Source organism: Melospiza melodia, chromosome 30 (assembly GCF_035770615.1).
Source record: "Melospiza melodia melodia isolate bMelMel2 chromosome 30, bMelMel2.pri, whole genome shotgun sequence".
In the NCBI taxonomy this organism is placed as follows: Eukaryota; Metazoa; Chordata; class Aves; order Passeriformes; family Passerellidae; genus Melospiza; species Melospiza melodia.
Window position 1 is genome coordinate 2174442 of NC_086223.1, and position 21307 is coordinate 2195748.

At 56.7% G+C, this 21307-nt stretch overlaps 2 protein-coding genes across 2 annotated transcripts; one reads left to right on the forward strand and one right to left on the reverse strand.

Moving 5' to 3' along the window:
• Positions 1 to 4125: 4125 nt before the first annotated feature.
• On the reverse strand, positions 4126 to 8402 carry LRRC3C (leucine rich repeat containing 3C). Its single transcript, XM_063178923.1, has 2 exons — positions 8365 to 8402; positions 4126 to 6656 (listed from the first exon to the last, which is right to left on the reverse strand). The coding sequence occupies exon 2, from the start codon at positions 6601 to 6603 to the stop codon at positions 5806 to 5808; it is 798 nt and encodes a 265-aa protein (XP_063034993.1). The 5' UTR covers positions 6604 to 6656; positions 8365 to 8402; the 3' UTR covers positions 4126 to 5805.
• Positions 8403 to 11601: 3199 nt separating this feature from the next.
• Positions 11602 to 21055, forward strand: ORMDL3 (ORMDL sphingolipid biosynthesis regulator 3). The gene is made up of 4 exons (XM_063179114.1): positions 11602 to 11660; positions 15514 to 15714; positions 16855 to 17006; positions 17153 to 21055. The coding sequence occupies exons 2-4, from the start codon at positions 15541 to 15543 to the stop codon at positions 17286 to 17288; spliced, it is 462 nt and encodes a 153-aa protein (XP_063035184.1). The 5' UTR covers positions 11602 to 11660; positions 15514 to 15540; the 3' UTR covers positions 17289 to 21055.
• Positions 21056 to 21307: the final 252 nt, after the last annotated feature.

Consider the following 21307-nt stretch of genomic DNA (forward strand, 5'->3'; position numbering starts at 1 on the left):
AAAACTAACTCAAGCAAAAGAAGCATCTCCCACTTAACCACCCTAACTTCTTACAACATTTTGAAATTCCTTGGTGAGTATTCATCCAAAAATCGACCAGATTCAACCCAGTTTAACTTATCCATAGTGACAGGAACACAGCAGGAGACAGCACGGGCACAGACCCCGCTCCGAGCTTTTCAGAGTCATTACTTATTAAATACTAAGGAATAAAGTGTGCTGTAATGAGCATTTCCACTGCCCTTGGGCTGATTATCCTGCCTGCCAACTGGACACTGTGCACAGCTCAGGCTGAGACAGATGAAGCAGCCGGGCTCAGCGGTGCTGCCTGCTTCTCTTGGCCTATTTCAGCAGGAGGAAATGCCACATGCATCAATTATGAGGGGAAAAAAAGCTGTAAGTACCTACTAAGTGCCATGGAGAGTTACAAATGAATTTTCGTCCTTCCTGAAAGCTCTTACAGCACCTTCACTTCTTCAGTGGCCCTCAAACTGAGTGGGAAAATTTAAGTTGGATACCACAGAGGAAGTTTTTTCCTGTGGGGGTGCCCAGGGGAGCTGTGGCTGCCCCTGGATCCCTGGAAGTGTCCAAAGCCAGGTAGGGCAGAGCTTGGAGCAGCCTGGGATGGTGGAAGGTGTCCCTGCCCTGACAGAGGGTGCAGCTGATGAGTTTTAATATCCCTTCCAACCCAAACCATCGTGGAATTCTACGATTCTAAAAGCAGGAAAAATAGCTCAAATATTTAAGTATCACATTGCAAAGGAGTTTATGTCAGCAATTCTGTGGAGACTCATAAAAACCTGACAGGAAGTGGCTTCTCTCTGACCTTTCCTGTGTGAAAGTCCTCTGCATCCAGCTGGAGCTGAGCTTTTCATGGCTGACAGCATCCCTCACACCTCTCTCTTCCCTCTCACACCTTGGGATGTACAAATCCCTGTGAGCAGCTCTCACCTCAACTGTTCCCATCCCTCTCTACCTCCCACAGCTGCAACAGCTCTGCAAGATCTTTCCTCACTGCTTTAAACCCTCCTCAAATCCTCCTCTTCTGCTTGGCCCTGGCTTTACAGGAGGAATCAGAAATCTGGGCCATGCCTGATGCTGTTGGTGAGGTGGGACAACTCCATCACCCCTGTGAGGCTCAGCCCTTTGAACCCCCACTTTAACCTGCCCTGGTCCCACAGCTCCAACCTCACTCTGTGCCAAGGACCATCACAACACCTTGAGAACACTGAGGAGTCCTCCCAAAAAATAAATTTAGAACTTCAAACTTCCTGTCCTCTTCTCCACACAGACCTCCTGGATCTCAGCACGTACTGACAGCACACGAGAGCTTTGAAACATCCACAAATGGCAAAAATAACAGGAATAATCTGCCAGCTGGAAGCTGCAGCCCATTGTTTTCCCATCAGAGCTGCCTGGAACAACCCACTTGAGAAACACTTAAGGAACACGTGTTCAAACATTCACTGCAGAGCTGCAGGCACTGATGGGACTCATCCATCGGTGACAGTGACACTTTGGCTCCGGTGGGAAAGTTTTCTTGTAACTCCCTGCAGCAGCTTCATTAACCCACAAATTACTCTAAATTTAAGCCAAAAAGAGTTGAAGGTGCCACAGTGGGAAGCAGGCAGAGCAGGAGGGATTGGCACATCCCAGGTACTCCTCACACCTGGCATGGATGTGGTGCAGGACACGACCAGGAGCCATTTTGGTGGAAAGATGCTTGAAAACAAAGCTTGACCAAGAGTCGAGGATGTTCCAAGAGTGCCCAGGTGACACTGAAAGTGCCACCGACACAGATCCCTGGTGCTTCCACAGGAGGATGAAGCTGAGCTCCAGACCATGGATGCTGATGGTCCTGGGTCTTCTAAGACAGGAAAAATACCTGGTAATGCAACATTTCCTTTTGAGAGTGAAAACTTTGAGGGTCACACAATTTTATGAATTGGTACAACTTCATCCTAAAAGAACAGCTGTTGGAAAATGCTCCCTGGACTCAGCCATGCCTGCCTTGGACGAGTGATGAGAGGGAAAATCACCAGGGAGTCTGGAGGGGAGCGTGTGCCTGGCTGAACTGCTGAGCTCTCAACCACAGGCACAGGAAGTGCTATTGTGATTTTTAGCTCTGCTTCATTTTCCTACCCACTGAAATTAAATTTTCTCCTGCCCATGCCCGGTGACCACACGATGTGCCCAGCAGCCTTCCTAGAACCACTGGCATCATTGGATTAATGAGTCCTGTGCAGGCAGTGAACAAGGATGATTCATTATTGGCAGCAATGCAGCTGTACATGGATTTTTTGAGGGGTGAAAGAAATAAATAAGGTCCCTGAGTGAAAGGCGGGTGATGAAGTGTAGCCTGGCTTTAATCCCAGTATAATTGCTGCCATCACTCCTAATTATCGATAAATATTTTTCTAATTGTGGAAATTAAACAATTAGACATCCTTCCTTCCCTCTTGGAAATCGAATCAGTTCAAAGTTCAGGATGCAATCTGGGAACACGCTCCACTTGTAGGCAGGGGAAAACAAGATTTCTCCCAAAACTTCCTCCCAAAACTTTCTCCCAAAGCCCCCCCCTTGCCACCTGGCACATCCTGGGGGTTTCCTAGGAACACTCCTCATCCCTGTGATCCCAGGGGATTCCAGGGAAAGAGTCATCCCTGCCAAGAGGATTCAGGTCACAGCTCCTGCCCCAGTGACACGTTTTCCTCCATCCTGGAGAGGAGAGGAGAGCAGGCTGGGCAGGCAGAGCTCCTTGGAAGTTAATAACAGAGATTTACCGGCATGCTGGAACGCACAGAAGGAGGTCATGCTGTTAATTCTCCTGCTACTGATCCCTGTGGATAAATCTACGTCAGGAAACAAATTACCCAGAGAGGGGTATTAAAAGGGATGATTCTAATTATTTTCTGAAGGAGAAGTTCTGCCTTTAATGCTGAGCCCCTCGTGCCCACCGTGCCGAGTGCCAGCTCCCACTCTCAGCAGGGTCTGGCCCCACAGCACCTCACAACTGGAAAGAGTGGGATGAGAAAAATCCCTCCTTGAGACTGAAGGCATCTGGCAGGCTGTGTCCTCTGCTCCTGAGACCCCAGGTTGGTGACAGCACCCCCAGGAAATATCTCCATAAAGTCATTTTTCTCTTCTTCCCCATTCCCTGTCACACGTGATTAAATATCTGACAGTACTGACAGCCTAAATCCAGCACGATTCCATCCCACACCAAGTTACCTTCCCAAATCTTACTGCAGATTTTTTGTTAGACTCCTTGTGTGTTTTATCCCCCTTTACACCCACACAGGCTGTTCCACAGCCAGACAAACCCCTGGAATCCACTTCCTTTCCCCCGTGCTCATCAGTGTGGGCTGGAATGAGCCTGATGGTTTCCATCCAAGCAATTCCAGAGACAGGATCCAGAGCAGGGCTGACCTCGGGGCACTCGGCATCATCCAGCCCCGTGAGAGGGGACACCTGCAGGACTCCAGGGAGCCACGGGCAGGGTGGCAGCTGCGGGCACGTGTCCTGCGTGTCCCCCAGCCCTCCCCAGCTGCTCCGGGAGCCGCGGGAGGAGCATCCCCAGGGAGTGACCGGAGCGGGGACAGCAGCCATCTGCTCCAGAGCCCGGGGTCTGCGTCTGGAGACAGCCGAGTGACAAACAAGGTTAATGTCCCACGAGCGGGAGCTGTCACTCTGCGTTAGAGCCCGGCTTTCACCTTCCATGGCACAAGACTCCAGCACGGATCGCGCGGGGAGAGGCGCCGGCAAACGGGGACGGGGCTGTGACCGGAGAGGCCTCTTGTGGGGACCGTGGGGTTGGAAGGGCTTGTCCCTCCCTGCCCGGGTACCCCGCGATGGGCACGGCAGGGCAGGCAGCGGAGCAGAGCCCTGGGAAAGCGCCCCACGGTGTCCTGGGTGCCGCGGGGACCGGCACCGTGCCAGCGACCTGAGCCGAGCCCGGCTGTTCATTATTGAAGGCTGGGGCAGGGTTACCGGAGGGACGGGTGTCCTGTTTCTGCCATCGCCACCGCCTGTCGCGGGCACCTCCGTCCCTCCTTTGCTGCCACACAACGTCACCAGGGCCCGGTGACCCACAGACACGCACAGCAGCACACGCCGGCCACCGGCTCCAAAGTAAAAGCCAACTTTATTGTCGTATAAAGAACTAAAATGTCCCTTAACCCAAACACAGATGGGTCGGGTGGCCCCGGCACAAGCGGTGGCCTGGGGGGAGCAGCCTGGGGGGGTTCAGAGGGGTCCCCCCCAGCCCCTTTTCTCCTCAGCCGGGTGCAGAGAGGGGAGGAGCTGCCGTGGGGCTGCGGAGACGCCCGATGGGAGCTGGGGCTGAGGTGTTTGTGCGTTGCAGAGCTCCTGCTCTGTGCTGGAATCAGGCACTTGTGGAAGGGCGTGGGCCCTGCTCCTGCTCCCACCAGCACCGGGGCACGAGGGTGGCACAGGCAGGGCTGGAGCTGCCCACACCAGGGGCTGAGGCTGGGCCTGCCCACAAGGCAGCTCTGGCCTGCTACAGAGGAGCTTCCAGCAGCTTTGGTTGGTGCTCTTGGTGAGTTAAGGCAATTTAGCATTGGTTGGTTTAAAAAAAGGCCAAAACCAGCAAAACTACATGTCCCAGAGGCCAGACAGGCAGGTGGAAGAGTCTGGGGCTGCTCTGGTTTTGCTCTGAGTTGCCATTTGGGCCCTGCATGCCCAAAGTGGGCACTGACCCCTGCCTGTGCCAGCCCTGTGCTCAGCATCGCCTCCACCACTGCCACCAGGAACCTGCAGCCCAATACTGGAAGTGTCAAGAAGGGACTTTGGGATATTTTAGGGGAGATTCAGGCTCCTGACAGCAGTGCAGGGGTGGGGAGAGGACGGGGGAGCCATGGCAGCTCCCTCCATCCTGCTTCCCATCACAGTGACCGGTCAGCAGCTTGTGAGGTGGGAGCTCCCCTCTGGCAGGGATACCAGCAGCTGGCCAAGGGTGCTGCCAGCACCCTCCCTCATGGCCCCCAAGAGCACCGAGGGGACCCCCACTCCCCAAATGTCTCAGCAGGGCTGGAGCCATTGCCAGGACCCCCAGCTGCCCCTCCATCAGCACCCACATCCCTGGCAGCCCCAAAGGAGCTCATTCCCCGTTTGGTTCTTGTTCCCCACACTCCAAGGGGAAAGGTCCTGGGTTTGCCCATCAGTGACTCCATGTCCAAGTGGTGACACCCATGCCCCTTGCCCCACCTGGCCTGAGCGCCTGGAAAGGGGCAGGGAGATGAAACGGAAGATGGGGCAGCACCAACCGGTGTGTCCCCACCCCCTGCCCCACCTCTTGGTCCCGCTGACCCTCCAGGGCAGTGACCTGGCAGGACACTGGCCTTGCACCCGTACTGCTCCTCCCCAGTGCCCTCCCAGCAGGGATCCAGGCCCAGGCTGCCCTGGGCTGCCGTACCATCCCTTGGGCAGCCAAGGGGGAGCCGGGGAGAGACGAAAACACCGATTCCATAATGCCCCAAGGGATCTCTGCAAAGGAAATATAAAAAGTTTTAGATGAAGTCCAAATGTCCAAGTCAGTCAGAGCAATGGCCACATGCCAGGGGGATGCTCTGGGTTGCTCCAGTCCTCCATAACTTGGGAGGATGCTGCAGATCCTCCATGCTCACGTCTGATATCTATCCCTGACCTCAGCCACAGAGCCAGGGACTCATCAGCCGTGGCTGCTGCTTCCAGGAGGAGAACAGAACAAACCCAGGAGTATCTCTGTGCGATGCCAGTGCCTGGTGCCCAGCTCCACATGTCCCCATGTCCTGCAGGATGCTGTGCTCACACCACAGTGCTGATGGTGGACGACTCCTCCGACCGCCGTTGTTTGCTGGGCAGTGACTTGAGATACTCCAGGTGCCGCCGGGCGTCCTCCTGGTTCTGCCTGACGTAATAAACCAGGTAGGAAATCACCATGGCGAACCAGCCGAACATGGTGACCAGCATGGCGATGTCCGTGGTCTTCTTGTACACGTTGCAGAGATCCGTGTCTGCAATGACCTGCAGGAAAGCTTTGCCCACGTGCTCCTCCTGCGTGGAGGAGTCGCACACGATGCCCCCCGAGGATTCAGCCACCAGTTCCACAGCACGGATCAGCTCCTGCAGCCGGCAGTCACACAGCCAGGGGTTGTGGGACAGGTTCACCTTGGCTTTCAGGTTGCTAAAAGTGTCTTTGCTGACCGACACCAGCCTGTTGGAAGACAAGTCCAGAGAGTGCAGGTGCTCTGCCAGGCCCTGGAAAGCCCCAGTCTCAATTCTGGCGATGGCATTGTGGGACAGATCCAGCTCCAGCAGGAGCGGCAGGTCCCGGAAGGCATTGCGAGGCAGGAAGGGGATTTGGTTGAAGTCCAGGTAGAGTTTGTTGGTGTCGTTGGGGATGTCCCTGGGGACCTCGGTCAGCTGAGCGTTGCTGCAGCGAAAGGTCTTCAGCCCCTCCTCTTCTGAGGGGTAACAGCCCTTGGGGAAGGCAGCGGCTGGGTGGAGGCAGGAGCCCAGGAGGAGGAGGAAGAGGAGGAAGAGGCTCTGCAGAAGCAGTCCCATGGTGATGGGGCGGAGGAGAACCCCTTGTGCCACAGTCATGGTGCTGCACTGCCTTCCTCACACCCACAGTGCTTCAGCTGGACTTGGCACATCTGAGACAGGGACAACAAGGGGACAGTGTCAGGCTGAGACAGGGGCAGAACTGTCACCGAGCTGGCTGTGGACACCACATCTGACCCTGGCCATGAAGCAGGGACAAGGATGGGGACCAGGACAGCTGTCATGGCTCACACTTTCCCCCATGGCCGGCCATCACCTCGCTCTAGGCTCCTGCGTGGCAGGATCAGGCCCCAGGGGCTGGGCACGTCTCCTGCGCCGGCAGCTGGGCTCTAACAACCGGAGGCGCTCGGGCTGAGCCAGAGGCGGGGTGAGCTCCCGCCCTGCCAAGGTCACGGCGCCGCGATCGCTGCTCGCAGGAGGCCGATGCATCCTGCGGCGGCCGGAGGACGCACCAGAGCGAGCCCCGGCTCCGGGCGAGCGGCCGCTGCAGGCGGCCCCCGGGGAATGCCACGGAAAACATGACCAGGAGCGGCTCAGCAGGTTCCTGCTCCCGGGAGCGCCCGGGGCACACTCGGCGGGTTTTCTCCTTCCGAGGGCACCGGCACAGGTGGGTGCTGCTGTGCTCTGCCCGCTGCCACCCCACCGTGGGGTCGGGCTGCTCACACCACCCCGTAACCATGGGCCCCATCCAGCCCTTGATTCCGGAGGGGAAAAGCGTCAGCAGGAAAGAAACAAAAACAGAAAAAGGAAATTCACTGGAGCTGAGCGTGCAACGAGTTCCCAGGGTGGTGGCAGCAGATAAGGGCCGTGTCTGAGCGCTCCGAGCGCTGCCCGGCTCTCCCAGCCCTGGCTCCCAGCACGTCCAGGGGTCCCAGCCCGTCCCTGTGCCGGCCGTGGCAGAGCAGCCCTGGGGGCAGGATCCAGGTGCTCTCCCAGCATCCCAAAATCGAAGCCACTGGCGCCAACAGGCACCTGTGTCAGCCGGCCGGGCAGAGCTCAGTGCAGCTGCGGGAGCCCCGCTATTCCACCAGCAAAGCTGCCTCTGGTCCCTCTGCTCCCCGGAGCACCCCAACACCGGCAAAGCCGCCTCGGGGTGCTGAGCGGGGCTCCTCGGTGTGCTGCAGAGGCGGCCACCAGAGGATGGTCCCCAAGCACAGGTAGGAGAGCAGCCGGGTGCTGGGCACTGTCACACAGCCCTGCCACGCCGACACACCCCAAGGTCACACCTGTGCACAGCTCAGCCTGCGCTGCCGGAGCCCCGCCATCCAGGAGGGTCTGAGAGGGAAGCAAAGCTCAGGGCACACCAAGGGCACCGGCACCCCGGAGCCCACACTGCACCAGCCCCCCGGGTCTGACAGAGGTAACCTGGGACAAACAGCCCCGGGGTACCCGCTGTCCGGGAAACCACCGGCATGAGCCGGGACCCGGTGTCCCGGGAGGGGGCTGCTTCATCCACGGAACCGGGACTCCCCTGCGGGTGGGACGCGGACCAGAAACGGCAGCGACGATAACGAGCCAGCCCTTGCCCCAGCGCGGGTTTCCCAGCCCGCAACAGGGCGAGGGATCCCCAGCCCGAACCAGCGCCAGGAGATGCTGTTGAGGAGCCGGGGGCAATGCGGACGCCAGGATTCTCCGTGAGCCCGGGGATGCCCGGGAATCCCCCCGGCCCCGCTTGGCAGCGGGGGCGTCGCAGGCGAGGGAAGCCCCGGTGCTTCCCCGGGGAAAGCTCCGCTCTGCGCGGCGCTGCCGGCCCTCCCCTCCCCGCCTCCCGCCCCACCGGAGGTCCCGTTGCGGACTCACCTGCCTGTGCAGCCCCCGGCGGCGGAGCGGCCCCGCGCCCCGGGCCGGAGCGGCCGCGCCCCGCGCAGCGCGGCGGCCCCGGAGCCGGCGGCGGCGGCGGGGCCGGTGGGCGGGATCCTCCGCCCGGGCCTCCCCGGGGCTCCCCGCCCCCGACCCGCCCCGCGGGGGGGCCGTGCAGCGCCGAGCACCCTCGGCCCCGCGCCCGAAGCCTTCCCAGCTCCGAGCCCCGCGGCAGAAGCGCTGCCCTGGCTCCTCACACCGGGAAGGGCGGGAAGACACCGGAGAGACCCAGAGAGGAGCTGCCGAGACCCCCCGAGCCGGGGGCAGCTGGGACCGGGGCGTCCCGGGACACTCCATGGCCGCCGCCCCCCCGGGCCCCCGCCGAACTCCGGCCCCCGGGCCCTCGGTGCCCCCCGGTGCTGCCCCCGCAACCCCTCAGGAATCCCCTCATCCCTTCGTGGGGAGCAGGACCCCCCCTACTCCCACTCCGAGGGGGTCACGGTGCCCCTCCCGCCCCGCACCGGCATCGCTTACTCGGGGAAACCCGACCCGCGGCGGTGGCACCGGGCGGGGCGGGATCCGGGGGAACCGGAGTGAGTCTCCAGCCCAGCCCCGGCTTTCCGGGCCGGGGGCCGCCGGGCTGGGCTGCGGCTCGGGGTCCCGCCGCCCCGGGGCACCGGCGAGTCTGGCTCAGGACCATGGAGAGCGGCCGCCGTTACCGGGCCCGCCGGGAGGGACGCGGCTCCCGCTGCCCCGGTCCCGGATCTCCGCGGCGGGAGAGCCCGGCCCCGGGCACTGACGTTCTCCCGCTGCTGTGGGGGGATAAAACGTTTAGGAGGCGCCTGGCCTGGATCTCGCTTCAATTAGGAAAAGAGAACCTGACGGCAGCCAGAGACGGCCGCGGACAGATCCTCCCCAGAGACCCCCGCGCTCCCCGGGGCCATTGCTGGGTCTGGAAGTGTTCAGAGAACCTGGGGATGTGTATTTGGGAACGTGGTTTAGTGGTGAAGGTGGCAATGCTTGGTTGTTGGTTGGAGTCGATGATCTTAGAGGTCTTTTTGATGTTTCCATGCCCGTAGCCAAGCCCGATGTCGGGCTCACCGGGCAGGGCTGTCCCGGGACACCGGCAGGCAGCAGCGGGCAGCCACACTCGGTGCTCTTGAGCGCTCCTCTGGCATCTCCCGGTTCGCCCGGGGAGCGGAGCAGCCCCGTGCTGCCCATCCCCGTTCCCAGCGCTGCCGGGAGCAGGGATGGGCGTGTTGGGATGTGGCGGCTGCCGTGACACAGCCCCACGCCGCGGGACGGGGCCAGGGTGACACGCAGGTGCGTGGGGGAACCGAGCTGGGACCGGAGAGGCCGTGGGTGATCCCGGCAGCGGGAGCAGCCCCGGGGCTGCACCCCACGGGGGTCCCACGCGGCACCCACAGCACAAAACCTGCAGTGCAGCACGACCCACGCGGACCCTTCCCACCGCAGGATGGCTAAAAATAGCCGGCACTACGGAGCTAAATATAACCGGCATCGACCGGGCAGCGGGACCGGCAGCGGCAGAGCGGGAGCTGAGCACGGCCCGGCACCGGCGGGGCTGCGAGCGAACGAGGCCTAGGAACCCACACGGGAACAGCCCCTGAGCACGGGGGGAACGCGGCTGCAGCTGCCGGTGAGCGGATGGGGCCGGACCCCCCCCGGGAACTCCCCGCCCCCGGTGCCGGTGTTCCCTGGGCGGGTGAACGCGGTGTGGGGAGCCCGAGGAGTGGGGTCGGGTCCCCCCCGCGCTCCACCGGCAGCGGCGGCTGCTGCATCACGGAGAGCGATGAATATTTATGGGCGTTTAAAAATAGCTGCTGCATTGTGCTTCCCCCTCACGTGCGGAGCCAGCGGGGTGCGGGGAAGCTGCTAAATTAGATGTCACCGCGCAGAGAGCTGCTCAGTCAGGCAGGAGCAGGATAAAAATAGAGCCTGCTGTGCGTGCGTGGATCTCCTGCAAAGCAGGAGCGGGTCCCGTGGGATCCCCCGCCTCCGCACCGGCATCCCCGCACCGCGCCCTGCCAACAGGGCACCGCAGAGGAGCCGGGCGGGGACACCGCGGTTCTGGCGGGTGGCAATCAGCGGCCTTTCATCTGCTTTGCCCCGAATCTGCGTCTCTCCGTGCCCAAAGCCCTCTGGAGGCAGACACTGCTGAGCTCTGGCTCCGGCAGTGACCCCGTGCCCTGCCCGCAGCACGGTGCCAGTGTGTGACACCCTGGCAGCCCGCGGGAGCTCCGTGCTCTGGTCGTGCCCTGTCAGGATGGATGCAGACAGGGTCAGGACACACAGATCAGAGCGGAGGCACAGGGGCACTCAGGGAATCTCGACATCGCTGTGACTCCACCTGGGCCAAAACCCAGCGTGGGCTGTGCCAACCCCAGCTCGGGGGGCACAGAGTGGCACCGGTGGAGCCGCGGGCAGCCGGGAGCACCTCACTGGGGCTTCACACACTGCCAGGGGCTCTGGGCAGGGGCTTTGCAGCCCAAAGCGGCTCCGATGCTGCCCCTGTGCTGCTGGAAGAGCCGGCAGCGGCACTCACAGAGCCCTGCACAGATGGCTGCGGCACCCGTGGGCCGTGCCAGCCCCACGCGATGAGCTTTGATGGTTGTGCAAACAAAAGCGGAGCCAGATGGTCTCCCCCGCGCTCCAGCGCTGGAATCCTGCGCTCGCTCCCAGCGCCGACCTTGGCTGGGTGTCCTGCAGCGCTGCCGGCCTGCCCGGGCTGTCTGCACAATGCTGCCGCTGGGATTTTCACGCTATCACGGCATCAGAGTAGTTTGGGTGGGAAGGGACTTTAAAAACCACCCAGTCCCACCCCATGCCATGGGCAGGGACACATTCCAGCCCCCCAGATCGCTCCAAGCCCTGTCCAACCCCGCCTCGCACGCCTCCAGGGATGGAGCAGCCACAGCTCCGGCTGGAAGCAGCCCCAGCGTTCCCCCACCCTCGGATTTCCCCCGGGAGAAGGGGCAGAGGGGGCAGCCCACCCTCCCCGGGCACGCTGGAGGCACCCAGCGGGGTCTGGGGTCCGCTGTGAGCGGAGCGGGGCTCGGTGCAACCCGCGATGCCCTTCCCGGAGCCGCTCCCGCCGGTTCCCATGGCGGCCCCGCCTCTCCCGGTGCTGCCGGACTACAGCTCCCGGCGTGCCGCGGCGGGGCGGGCCGAGGGGCCGCCGGGAGCGCACCGGGAGAGCACCGGGAGCGCGGCGCAGCGAGCGCCGGCCCCGCCGAGCCGAGGCGAGCCGGGCCGGGCCGGAGCGGGCGGGAGCGGTGAGTGCGGGCCGGGGGCGCGGGGCAGCACCGGGGGGCTCCGCTCTCCCGGGGGCGGCGGCGGCCGAGCCCCGCGGCGGGGCCGGGGGAAGGTGCCTCGCATGGGCCCGGCCCGAAAGGAAAACACCCCAAAAGAGAGAAGCGGGCGCTGGGATGGAGCTGGGCAGCGGCGGGGTGGGAGCGGGGGGTCCCGGGTAGGTAGTGCGGGTCCCCACGGTGCGGTCGCGCTGTGCAGAGCCCGGCCGGGAGCGGGTCCTGCCCCGGCCTCCCGGGGCACCGTCCCGTCCCGGGAAAACGGGGAGGAAAGTGGGGTCTGGGACCCCATGTGAGCTCAGAGGAGCCCAACCTCGGCCTTGTCTTGGTGCCCAAGATCTCCCGTTAAATCCACCAGGAAAGGCCGAGGGGGCAGGATCCCCGCCTTCAGCCGGTTCACGCGTGTCCTCGTCCCCGTGTCCCCCGTGTTCCCCGTGTCCCCTCCGGGGCTCCGGCAGCCCCGGGCCCCCGAGGAGGAACCGGGCAGCGCTGGGGCTCAGACACGTCCAACACAGCCCCGGGCTGGAGGGACACGGGACGCTGTGTTCCCGCTGTCACCTCTCACCCAGCACAGCCCATTTCACCAGCGTCCCCCATGTCCTCCGTGCTCTGGTTCATCCGTCGCCAGAAGGGTTTAAAGGATTTGTTTGGGAGGTGGCAGCTGTTGCTGCTAGAGATTGGGATCTGTGATCCGTGGGATCATCGGCACCTGCAGTCTGGGAACACTCAAGATCAAGATAAGCAGCCGAGCCCTCCTTCCCTCCCAGCCCAGTGAAGATCCTGCAGCAGGGTGCCAGGATCAGAGCGTGATGCTGAAATCCCCGGGGAGGGGTGACAGCACTGCCAAATCATAGGAGCATTGATTTAGGAAGGAAAAGGCCTTCAAGATCATCAAGTCCAAGTGTTAAACAAGGGAACAGGAGCAGATGGTGGTCACGCTCCTCTGGGGACAGAGGTGAGGAAGGAGCTGCCCCTGGACAGGGAGCAGGACAGGCAGGATGAGGCAGAGGGAGGGCTCAGCTCCAGCTCTCGCTGTGCCCTTTGCCACTGGCCACAGCTCCGACTTTTCCCCTCCTTGGATGGCCACTGTCCAATGTCAGCACAGCCCTGACCTTCACCCTCAGCCTGCTGCAACATTCAGGCTTTTCTGTTCCAAAAAAAGTGGGAAAGCCGAGCCTGGCAGCAGCTGCCCTGGGAAGGGGGGCTGGAGTCCTTCCCATGGTGGGGCTGTGTCTTGTTGTCCTGCAGGTGAACCAATCCTGGTGTGGAATTGGAAATCAAGCATGGGATGTGGGATGGGGGTAGGGACAGAGCTCTGGGAGTTTGTGTGCCCTCAGCCAAGCTTGTGCAATCCAAAATTTGGGAGAGCTGGGCCAAGGGCTGCAGAGCTGGTGAAATATTTAAGGTGGGGAAGGACAGAGTTGGAGATGTGGAATCACCCTCATTGCAGCAGTGAGTGCTTGGTGTGTCTGTATGTCCTGCAAGAATGAATTAACCAACCTCTCGTATGTTCCAGCATCCCACCCCTCTAATCCTTAATTTCACAAGGAAGGGAAACTGAGGCACGGGAAGGAGAATTGCTTCACATACAGCTCCCAAGTTAAGCCCTTTACCACCCAGTTGTGGGTCTGCAACTGCCCTCGTTTGCAGAGGAGGCCAACTCCAAGCTGCTCCTTAGTTTTTGGAAGTTATGGTTGGAAATTCCACAGCACCAGCCCTGTGCACCTCTGGCTGCAGGGAGCTTCCACAGGAAAGACTCATGGAGAGAAGGCTTTTAACTGTTGATGAAAGTCGATTTTAAGGCCTCCAGTGAGAGCACAGATCCCTTTCTGTGGGCAGCCCCTTCCCAATCCCTCTTCCTGCACCCTTTTGTTGCTCCTATCCCCAGACATGTGGTTCCTCCTGCTGCACAGCTGGAATCCCACAGACACAGCTCTCTGTGGAGCATCCAGCTGTTCCTCACTGCTGTCTCCAGACTAAACAAACCCACTTCCTTCCAGCTGTCCTTGCAGGTCATGTTTTTCCTACACCTCTGCTCATTTTCTCCAGCTCCTCCCAGGACTGGACAGTGTTCACCCAACATCCAGGAGATCTATTTCCCAAGTCTGGCACTCAGCACTCTTGTTTACACATTCCATGGGGTGTTTTTCTTTTTGTTGTTGTAACAATCTGACTCTTTTTGACTCATTTATCCTTTGCCCCAACCTTCTGAGAGCCTTTGGGAATTGCAGCAGGTTTAGGACAGAGCTGTTCCCTCTGCCAGGGGTGAAGTGCTGAACTCTGGCCTTTAGTCTTGTTTCCAAATCAAACTTTGGGCTTTTCTCTGAAATATCCGTAAGTTGGTGACCTGGGAGGTGAGCAGCAAGGGAGTGAGCACCCCACAGACCTGCAGCCACTTTCCTGGGAACAAAATCCTCCTCCAGGTATGAGCCCCCTGACACAGTGAGGTGAGGATGTGCAGCCACAGCTGCCTGTGTGCATGGAGGAGGTTTGGGAGTTACTTGGAGCATTCCAGGAGCTGTGGAGTGGAGCTGGCTGTGAGTCCCAGCCCTGGGCAGGAGTGGGGATGGTGCCAGCTCCTGAGACAAGGCAGGCCCAGCACTGCATGAGGGAGCTGGGAACAGCTGGCAGTGAGGAGAGTGTGATGTTGGATCTGGCTCAGGCTTGCCTCTGGAGAGCTGGAGGGAACAGCAGCACAGCTTCCAGCTGTGGGAAGCAGCAGCAGAGCCACAAGGCCAGACATGAGGAAACAGCCTTCACTGTGGGGTGCTGCAGCCAAGGAGGATGAACTGGATCATCTCATCAAGCTCCTCTTCCCTGGGACTCAAAGATGATTTTACATTTCCCTGATGTTGGTGTGAAGACATTCAGCTTTACAGTGGGTTCAGTTTGTGCTGTTTTCTGTAATTCCTGGATACCAGTGAGCCAGAGCTCTCCTGCTGCCACTGGCACTGTGTCAGACCAGAAAGCCACTTGATACCTTCACTGTCTCAGAGGCACCACTCCAAGGACTTGCTCTGACAGGGTGATACTCTCTTCCTTCCTCTCCTCCTGGCACTGTCCAGAAAACCATCTTTGTGCTCCTCCTACATGCCAGTTGTTCTTTCCAGGTAGGGGAAGGGCTAACTCCTCCCCAGCTCTTCCTCCTGGAACATCCTCCCAAGGCACTTTGTGCTGTTATCTCTCCCTTTTTACGTTCCTCAAGAAGAATCTCGTTCCTTGCCTGGGGGGAAATTTTTTTTTATTCCTCTTTTTTTACCCCTCTGCAAGTCTTAAATCTGAAGGCAAAACACATGAGCCAGAGTAGGAGACAAGCAAACCTCCCGAGTCATGCAGAACTGTGTTAATTTAGTTAAATTAATTAGGAGACCTGTTGATACAGAGCCTTTCCTCTGCAAATGCTCTGGTCCCTTCCCAAGTTTAAGTCATGCTGACTCCATAAACACGCAGGAGCTTCCTGTGCTGTGTGTTTCCATGATTAACACTGTGATGAGGATTTAAAAGTGCTTAAAAGTATTGGTTTGAGTTTTGTCAGGCAATCGTGGGATTGAACCTCAACACCTCAGCTCCAGGAAAACATCTCAAATCACAAGAAGCTTCTGTCACAGACAAGCTTCCCACACATAATTCCCAAATCTCAACCACTCCCGGAGTCAGCGACGTCAGCTCTAAGAATGGCAATACCGAGGGGCAGAGGAGGGAACTGACTGGGGATTTTTATAGCAAACAGCAGATTTTGGGTTTTGCTTGACAACCAGCCTGTGCTCAGCCCCACTGAGCAGTTTGGATCCAGGCTCTGACCTCAGTGTTTGTGTTCCAGGGGCTCCTGCCAGCCAGGAGAGGCAGGATGAACGTGGGAACGGCGCACAGCGAGGTGAACCCCAACACCAGGGTGATGAACAGCCGTGGCATCTGGCTGTCCTACGTGCTGGGCATCGGGCTGCTGCACGTCGTGCTCCTCAGCATCCCCTTCTTCAGCGTCCCCGTGGTCTGGACCCTCACCAACATCATCCACAACCTGGTAAGGGAGCAGCACGGGGAGCCTGGGCACAGCTGTTGCTCTGAGCAATCTGCTGAGATTCCTGTTGAAACAATTCCTTTGTGTTTCCAAAGATGTCGGGTGAGTTGCTCAACCTCCACCCTCGGCCTGTACTGGTGCCTCTGGGTTATGGATTTAAATCCAGCCCAGGTACAGGTGAGGCAGCAACGCCTGGTGAGGTTGCTCAGAGGGGACGTGGATTCATTTCCTGCAGGGCAAATCCTTCATTGTGTCCCCTTCCCAAAGGATTCTGTGACAGACCCCATCACTGGGGTTGGTAAAACCTGAATTGGCCTCATGAGAGTTAAGAAAAAACAAGATTAACCCACTGATTTTGTTCTGCCTAAAGTAAAAGATTAGTCCAGGAACTGATTCTTCCCTCTGAAGATCAAGTCCCCACGTAGGTCCCCTTGGGCACAGGGGGCAAAAAACTTCTGGGATGGAGCAGCTGATTGCGTGTCTTTTATTTTAAATAATATCTCAGCCTAGGAATATTCCAGTGATAAAAATTACAGGGATTGAGGACCCTCATGATAAGCTATTACTAGTAGGGGATAAAAACCTCCACAAACGCCCAAACTGGAGCTGCTCAGGAGATAAAAACCTCCACAAACCCTCAAACTGGAACTGCTCAGCACTCAGCTCACGAGCTGCTGCCTTCTCACCCATCTTCCCGGGCAGCTTTAACTTCTGGGGACAAAAAGGAATTTAAAGGCCAGGAGTGGCTGTACTTGGGAGCTGTGGTGTAGCCAGAATGTTTGTGTGTGACTTGTGTCCCCCTGGTAATCAGGGGGTGACAGACCTTCTCCCAGTCATTTTCGGGGAGCCCTCAGGCAGCAGGCAGGCGCTAATCTCCCGATCGCAGAGATCCCAGGGCTGTAATCTTGCCACCGCCTCCTTGGCTCACACCCAGGAGCCGAGCGAGAGTTCTGACGTGGATCAGCCGAGCTGGCCCGGCCTTTCCCAACTCTCCTTCCTTTCCCCGCTTTCCTGAGCGCTCCGCGTTTTCCAGCAGCGCCACATCCCTCTAGTGGAACGGCGCGGGGGTGCAAGCGCCCGCATCCCCTGCTCTGGATCTGGGGTTTTTGGGGTGCCGTGTGCCTGACGCTGTGTGTCCTGCAGAGCATGTACATCTTCCTGCACACCGTGAAGGGAACCCCCTTCGAGACCCCGGACCAGGGCAAGGCCCGGCTGCTCACGCACTGGGAGCAGATGGATTACGGAGTCCAGTTCACGGCGTCCCGCAAGTTCCTCACCATCATGCCCATCGTCCTGTGAGTATTCTCACAGTTAGTTAGTTAGTTATTATTATATAGTAAGCCACCCCGTGTCCCAGCACCCAGCAGCGTTCTGGGAGATAAACACGTGGAATGCCACAGCTCAGTTTGCCTCTCTCTCTGTTCCCACCTTCCCTCTGCAGTTATTTTCTAACCAGTTTTTACACCAAGTACGACCGGGTACACTTCATCATCAACACCATCTCCCTCATGAGCGTGCTGATCCCCAAACTGCCTCAGTTCCACGGCGTGAGGATCTTCGGCATCAACAAGTACTGAGCGGCGTGGCCGGAGCGGACGGAGGAGGAGCAGGGCTGGGGGGGATTCCTCTCTCCAGCCCCATTTCCTCCCCACACAGACTGGGATGTGGTTTGGCTGTTTAAAGCAGATCCCAACAGACACATTCCGCATGCTGGATCCTCGTGCCCAATAAATCCAAACCAGCTCCAGAGTAGAGTTTAGTGCGGAGCAGGACGTGCGACAGCGGATTTCTCTTCTCCCAGGGTCATCAATAGATGCAAAACCACTGAGACATTGAGGTACAACAAGGATGAATTCTGGGAAGAGTCTCATCTATTCCAGACATGGAATGACGAGGATAGGGATGAGGGGAAAAGCTTTTAGTGCTGGTACTATTGCTGTGGTAAATGCACTTTAAAATACATTTCCCTTCCTGAAGCTGGGTGCTTTGAGCAGAACGTGAGGGAAATCCAAAGGGATACAGCCAGACTTTCCCAGGACTGGATTGTTTTGGGGTCTGATCTCCAGTTTTAGGTGGGAAGTGGGAGGGGGAAGTGAATGAAAGATTTTTATTTTGCAATTGTTGACACCACTTAGAAGGGAAATTCTTTTCCTAAAAACAGCACAGGAAGAAGTAACCTGCAGTTTGATTTCCTACATCACCATCTGTGTGGTCCAGGGAAAAGGTGGATAGATCCAAAATCATGCTTGTTACTTTCAGTTTATACCCAAATCTGCCCAGATAACTCCTCTCCCCACCCCAAACTGCTGTTTTGAAGTGCACAGGAGCTCAGTGGGCATTTGGATCAAGGGCTGAGGGCAGGTGATTTAATGACTGACACCAAATGCCATGGAGCTCCTTGGAACATGGACAGGTGTGGGAGAGGCAGCCAGTGGGCAGGTACAGGAGGAAGGCTGATTGCTCTAATCAAGCAGGCAGCCATCCTTGACTTGGAATTGTTCTCCTCACTTCAGCTCCTGGGTTGCTAAAGTGCATGTGACTGGGATTTGCCAGTTCTCCATGGACTCCAGGGCTGGATTTCTGGCTTACCTGGAAATCTGTCCCTCAGCTCCATGCCCAAGGGCTGTGTGAGCAGCAGCACCAGCAGCAGATGAATTGACCAGCAAAGGAGTCAATTTGTCACTGACAGTAGATCCTGTCACAGAGGAACAAAACCAAGCCTTCTCCCTCTAAAATTACCACCTAAATAAAGCAGGCTTAGCTTTCCTGGCTGAGACAGCTTTTACTGTTTTACTGAAAATCAGAATGACCTGATTTCCCTTTGGGTTGTGTCCCAGATGGAATGGGTTTTCCCTCACTCTTCCCCTGTAACCCCATGAAAACCTATCTTTTTGTTGTCTTAGTACTTATATTGTCTCACCTTTTTTTGACAATGGTATAAATCTTTTAAATCTGCTTTTTTTTTTTTTTTTTGTCCTTGCAGTAGCAAATCCAGCTTTAGAGACCATGAGGGAGAATGTTGAGGTTTTGGATGGTCTGAGCATAGGACAGGGAAGGGAGAATTTTTCGATCTGTTACTACTCCATGCATAATTTTAGACAAGTTGCTTCACTTCTCTCTCAGACTTCCTTTGGGATTGCTACAGGGAAGGGAAAATATGGAGTGTACCTCAAAGGGCTGCTGGAATGCAGGGAGAATCATTCCCTCATGTGTTTGGAAAGTGGAAATCCAAGTGAAAAGGAAGTTTTCAAGCAGCTAGAAGGAGAAGAGAATCTGGCTGGAGACCCCAGGGTATTGACAGATGTGCAATTTCCTTGATGGGCAGTTTAAACCTTCCAACCTAGGATAGAAGAGCTGCTGCTTTAGCTGAGGTACTCTCTACCCTAATCGGCTCTTTAAGCTACTAGACAATGATAATTGTGATAAAAATAGAGATATTTCATCAATCAGCTGGGAAATGACACAGACATGAGCAGTATTCCTGCAGGAGGGACAGGTCCTGGCAGGGTGCCTGAGGCTGAACTTGAAATGTTGATTGTGGTGCTGAACAGACCTGAGTGTCTGCCCAGACACCACTTCCATCTCCAGGGGAAATGAAAGAAAACTAATTATTGTCATAGAAAACATGGGGAAAACCATCAGTTTGCAAAAGAAACAGCCTCTAGATGCTCTCAAACATGACTCCTCACAGACAGACATATGCTGGGTATTTCTAAGCATATGCACATCACAGATTTGTAATTTTAGAATAATTATCAATTGAAATGATCAGCTTTTTTTTTTTAATGAGATACAGCAATAACACAGCTGTGGGTTTGAACACTTGTGTGGTCACTGACACCATCTGACCCCGTTTCCTTAAATTAAATATCAGCTGGGACTCAGAATGGAATTATAAACTTCTCAAACAAGCAGGTTCTAAAGTGTAAACCCCCAAATTTGTAATTAAGACTCTGCCTAGCAACAAAAGTAAATATTTTTTGATTTCTCTCCTTCACACAAATGATCAAACCAGCCAATGGCAGAGTCATGACATGCCACTCTTCACAACACAGGTGTGGCATTTTTCCATGGAATAACTTACATTAATTTGGATTCAGTCAATCCAGTCAAGGGAAACATAAATGGAAACATGAGTAATATGGAAAGAAACAAGTTGGAGAAAGACTTCATGTTCTGTTGTGGTGAGTTAATTACCTATATATGGTTAATAAGTATTTGAACAATTACAGATTGGGTAGCATCTTCCTTAAGATCCCAACTTAAGGCTGGTGTCAGGATCAATCAAAAATAAAAAGCAGGAAGTCAATTGTAATTAAACCACCATTCTTGGGTGTACCTGAGGCAGTCTGAAGTGAAAGGACACCATGAGCAGGCTGAAGAGTGGTCAGACATGTCCTGGAAGGGGGCAGATCGGGTGTGAAACCACATTGTGGGTGGAGAAATGAAACATGAACAGACATGGTACTGCAGGGAGGAGATGACTGATTGTTACTAATTTTAAATGGGATTCTGATCACATCACACTTGATAGATTCCCTCTCACACTGGTCCTGTATCATAATCAGGACAAGTTCCTACCTGGAGAGATCAAATCTCCTGTGATGGAAAAACAACTCCTGGTAAGTTATTTTAAGCTTTTCTATTCTGGTCTGCAATTAAAAAGAAAAAACTTGTGAATGGCTGGAATCCTCCTCAGGAACTGGCAGCAGCCTGTCCCATCCTGTACTTGGCCAAGCCCCCTGAGCCACTGTCAGCACCACGCACGTCTCCATGGGGCACAGCAGCCCCTGCTCCAGGACACTCAGAAAACCAGCAAGTCCTCCCAGCCTGCTGCTCCTGAATCAGGGATCCTCACCTGGGAGTCCTTTCACAGAGCTACCAGGCTGGCAAACAGTCCAAACCTTTGCAGGAAAAAGCCTATAAATTAAACTAAATGGAGGGCTACTTATTCTCTTTTATGTTTGAATCACTGTTCAATTTTGGGTTGTTTTTAGAAGCTCGGTACTGGCCCTCAAGGAGGGGACAGCAGTGGGTTAACACATTAATATTCCTTCTTGTGACTTATGTTGCTTTATCATTGCCTAGAATATCTTTTTAAGCATGTGAGTGTTGGTGTGTCCATACCCTCCTTGGATCAGTTAAATCAGCTGAATTAGTTGGGAGGGTTTTTAAAGGAATGTTCTGTACAAAGTTTTAGGGTTTTTTTCCCATAGCCTTCTTTTTGCTGTGGATACAGGAGTCTCATGTAGAGAACTTTCTAAAATAAAGTGTGAATATTTTTATTACTCCTTTGTACAGTATTCTAAGAGAGACTAATAAAAGTGAAGTATTCAGGTAAAAACTTGTGCTTGAGTCCTGGAATGATCACATGGATGGCTTTTGCTGTCAAACAAGCAGAGCAATGTACCCAGCAGACATGGAATGGCTCGGGTTTGAAGGCACCTTAAGGCTCCAGGGCCATTCTCACCCCTGCCATGGCAGGGACACCTTCCACCAGCCCAGGCTGATCCAAGCCACATCCAACCTGGCCTGGGACACTCCCAGGGATGGGGCAGCCACAGCTTCTCTGGGAAACCACTGCCAGGGCCTCCCC

What these genes read in the sequence shown, in the direction of transcription:
- LRRC3C (XM_063178923.1), bottom strand. Translation starts at nt 6,603, where the DNA reads ATGACTGTGGCACAAGGGGTTCTCCTCCGCCCCATCACCATGGGACTG.
- ORMDL3 (XM_063179114.1), top strand. Translation starts at nt 15,541, where the DNA reads ATGAACGTGGGAACGGCGCACAGCGAGGTGAACCCCAACACCAGGGTG. An exon ending in CCAACATCATCCACAACCTG is followed by an intron (nt 15,715 to 16,854) that starts GTAAGGGAGCAG and finishes TGTGTCCTGCAG; the next exon opens with AGCATGTACATCTTCCTGCA. An exon ending in ACCATCATGCCCATCGTCCT is followed by an intron (nt 17,007 to 17,152) that starts GTGAGTATTCTC and finishes TTCCCTCTGCAG; the next exon opens with TTATTTTCTAACCAGTTTTT.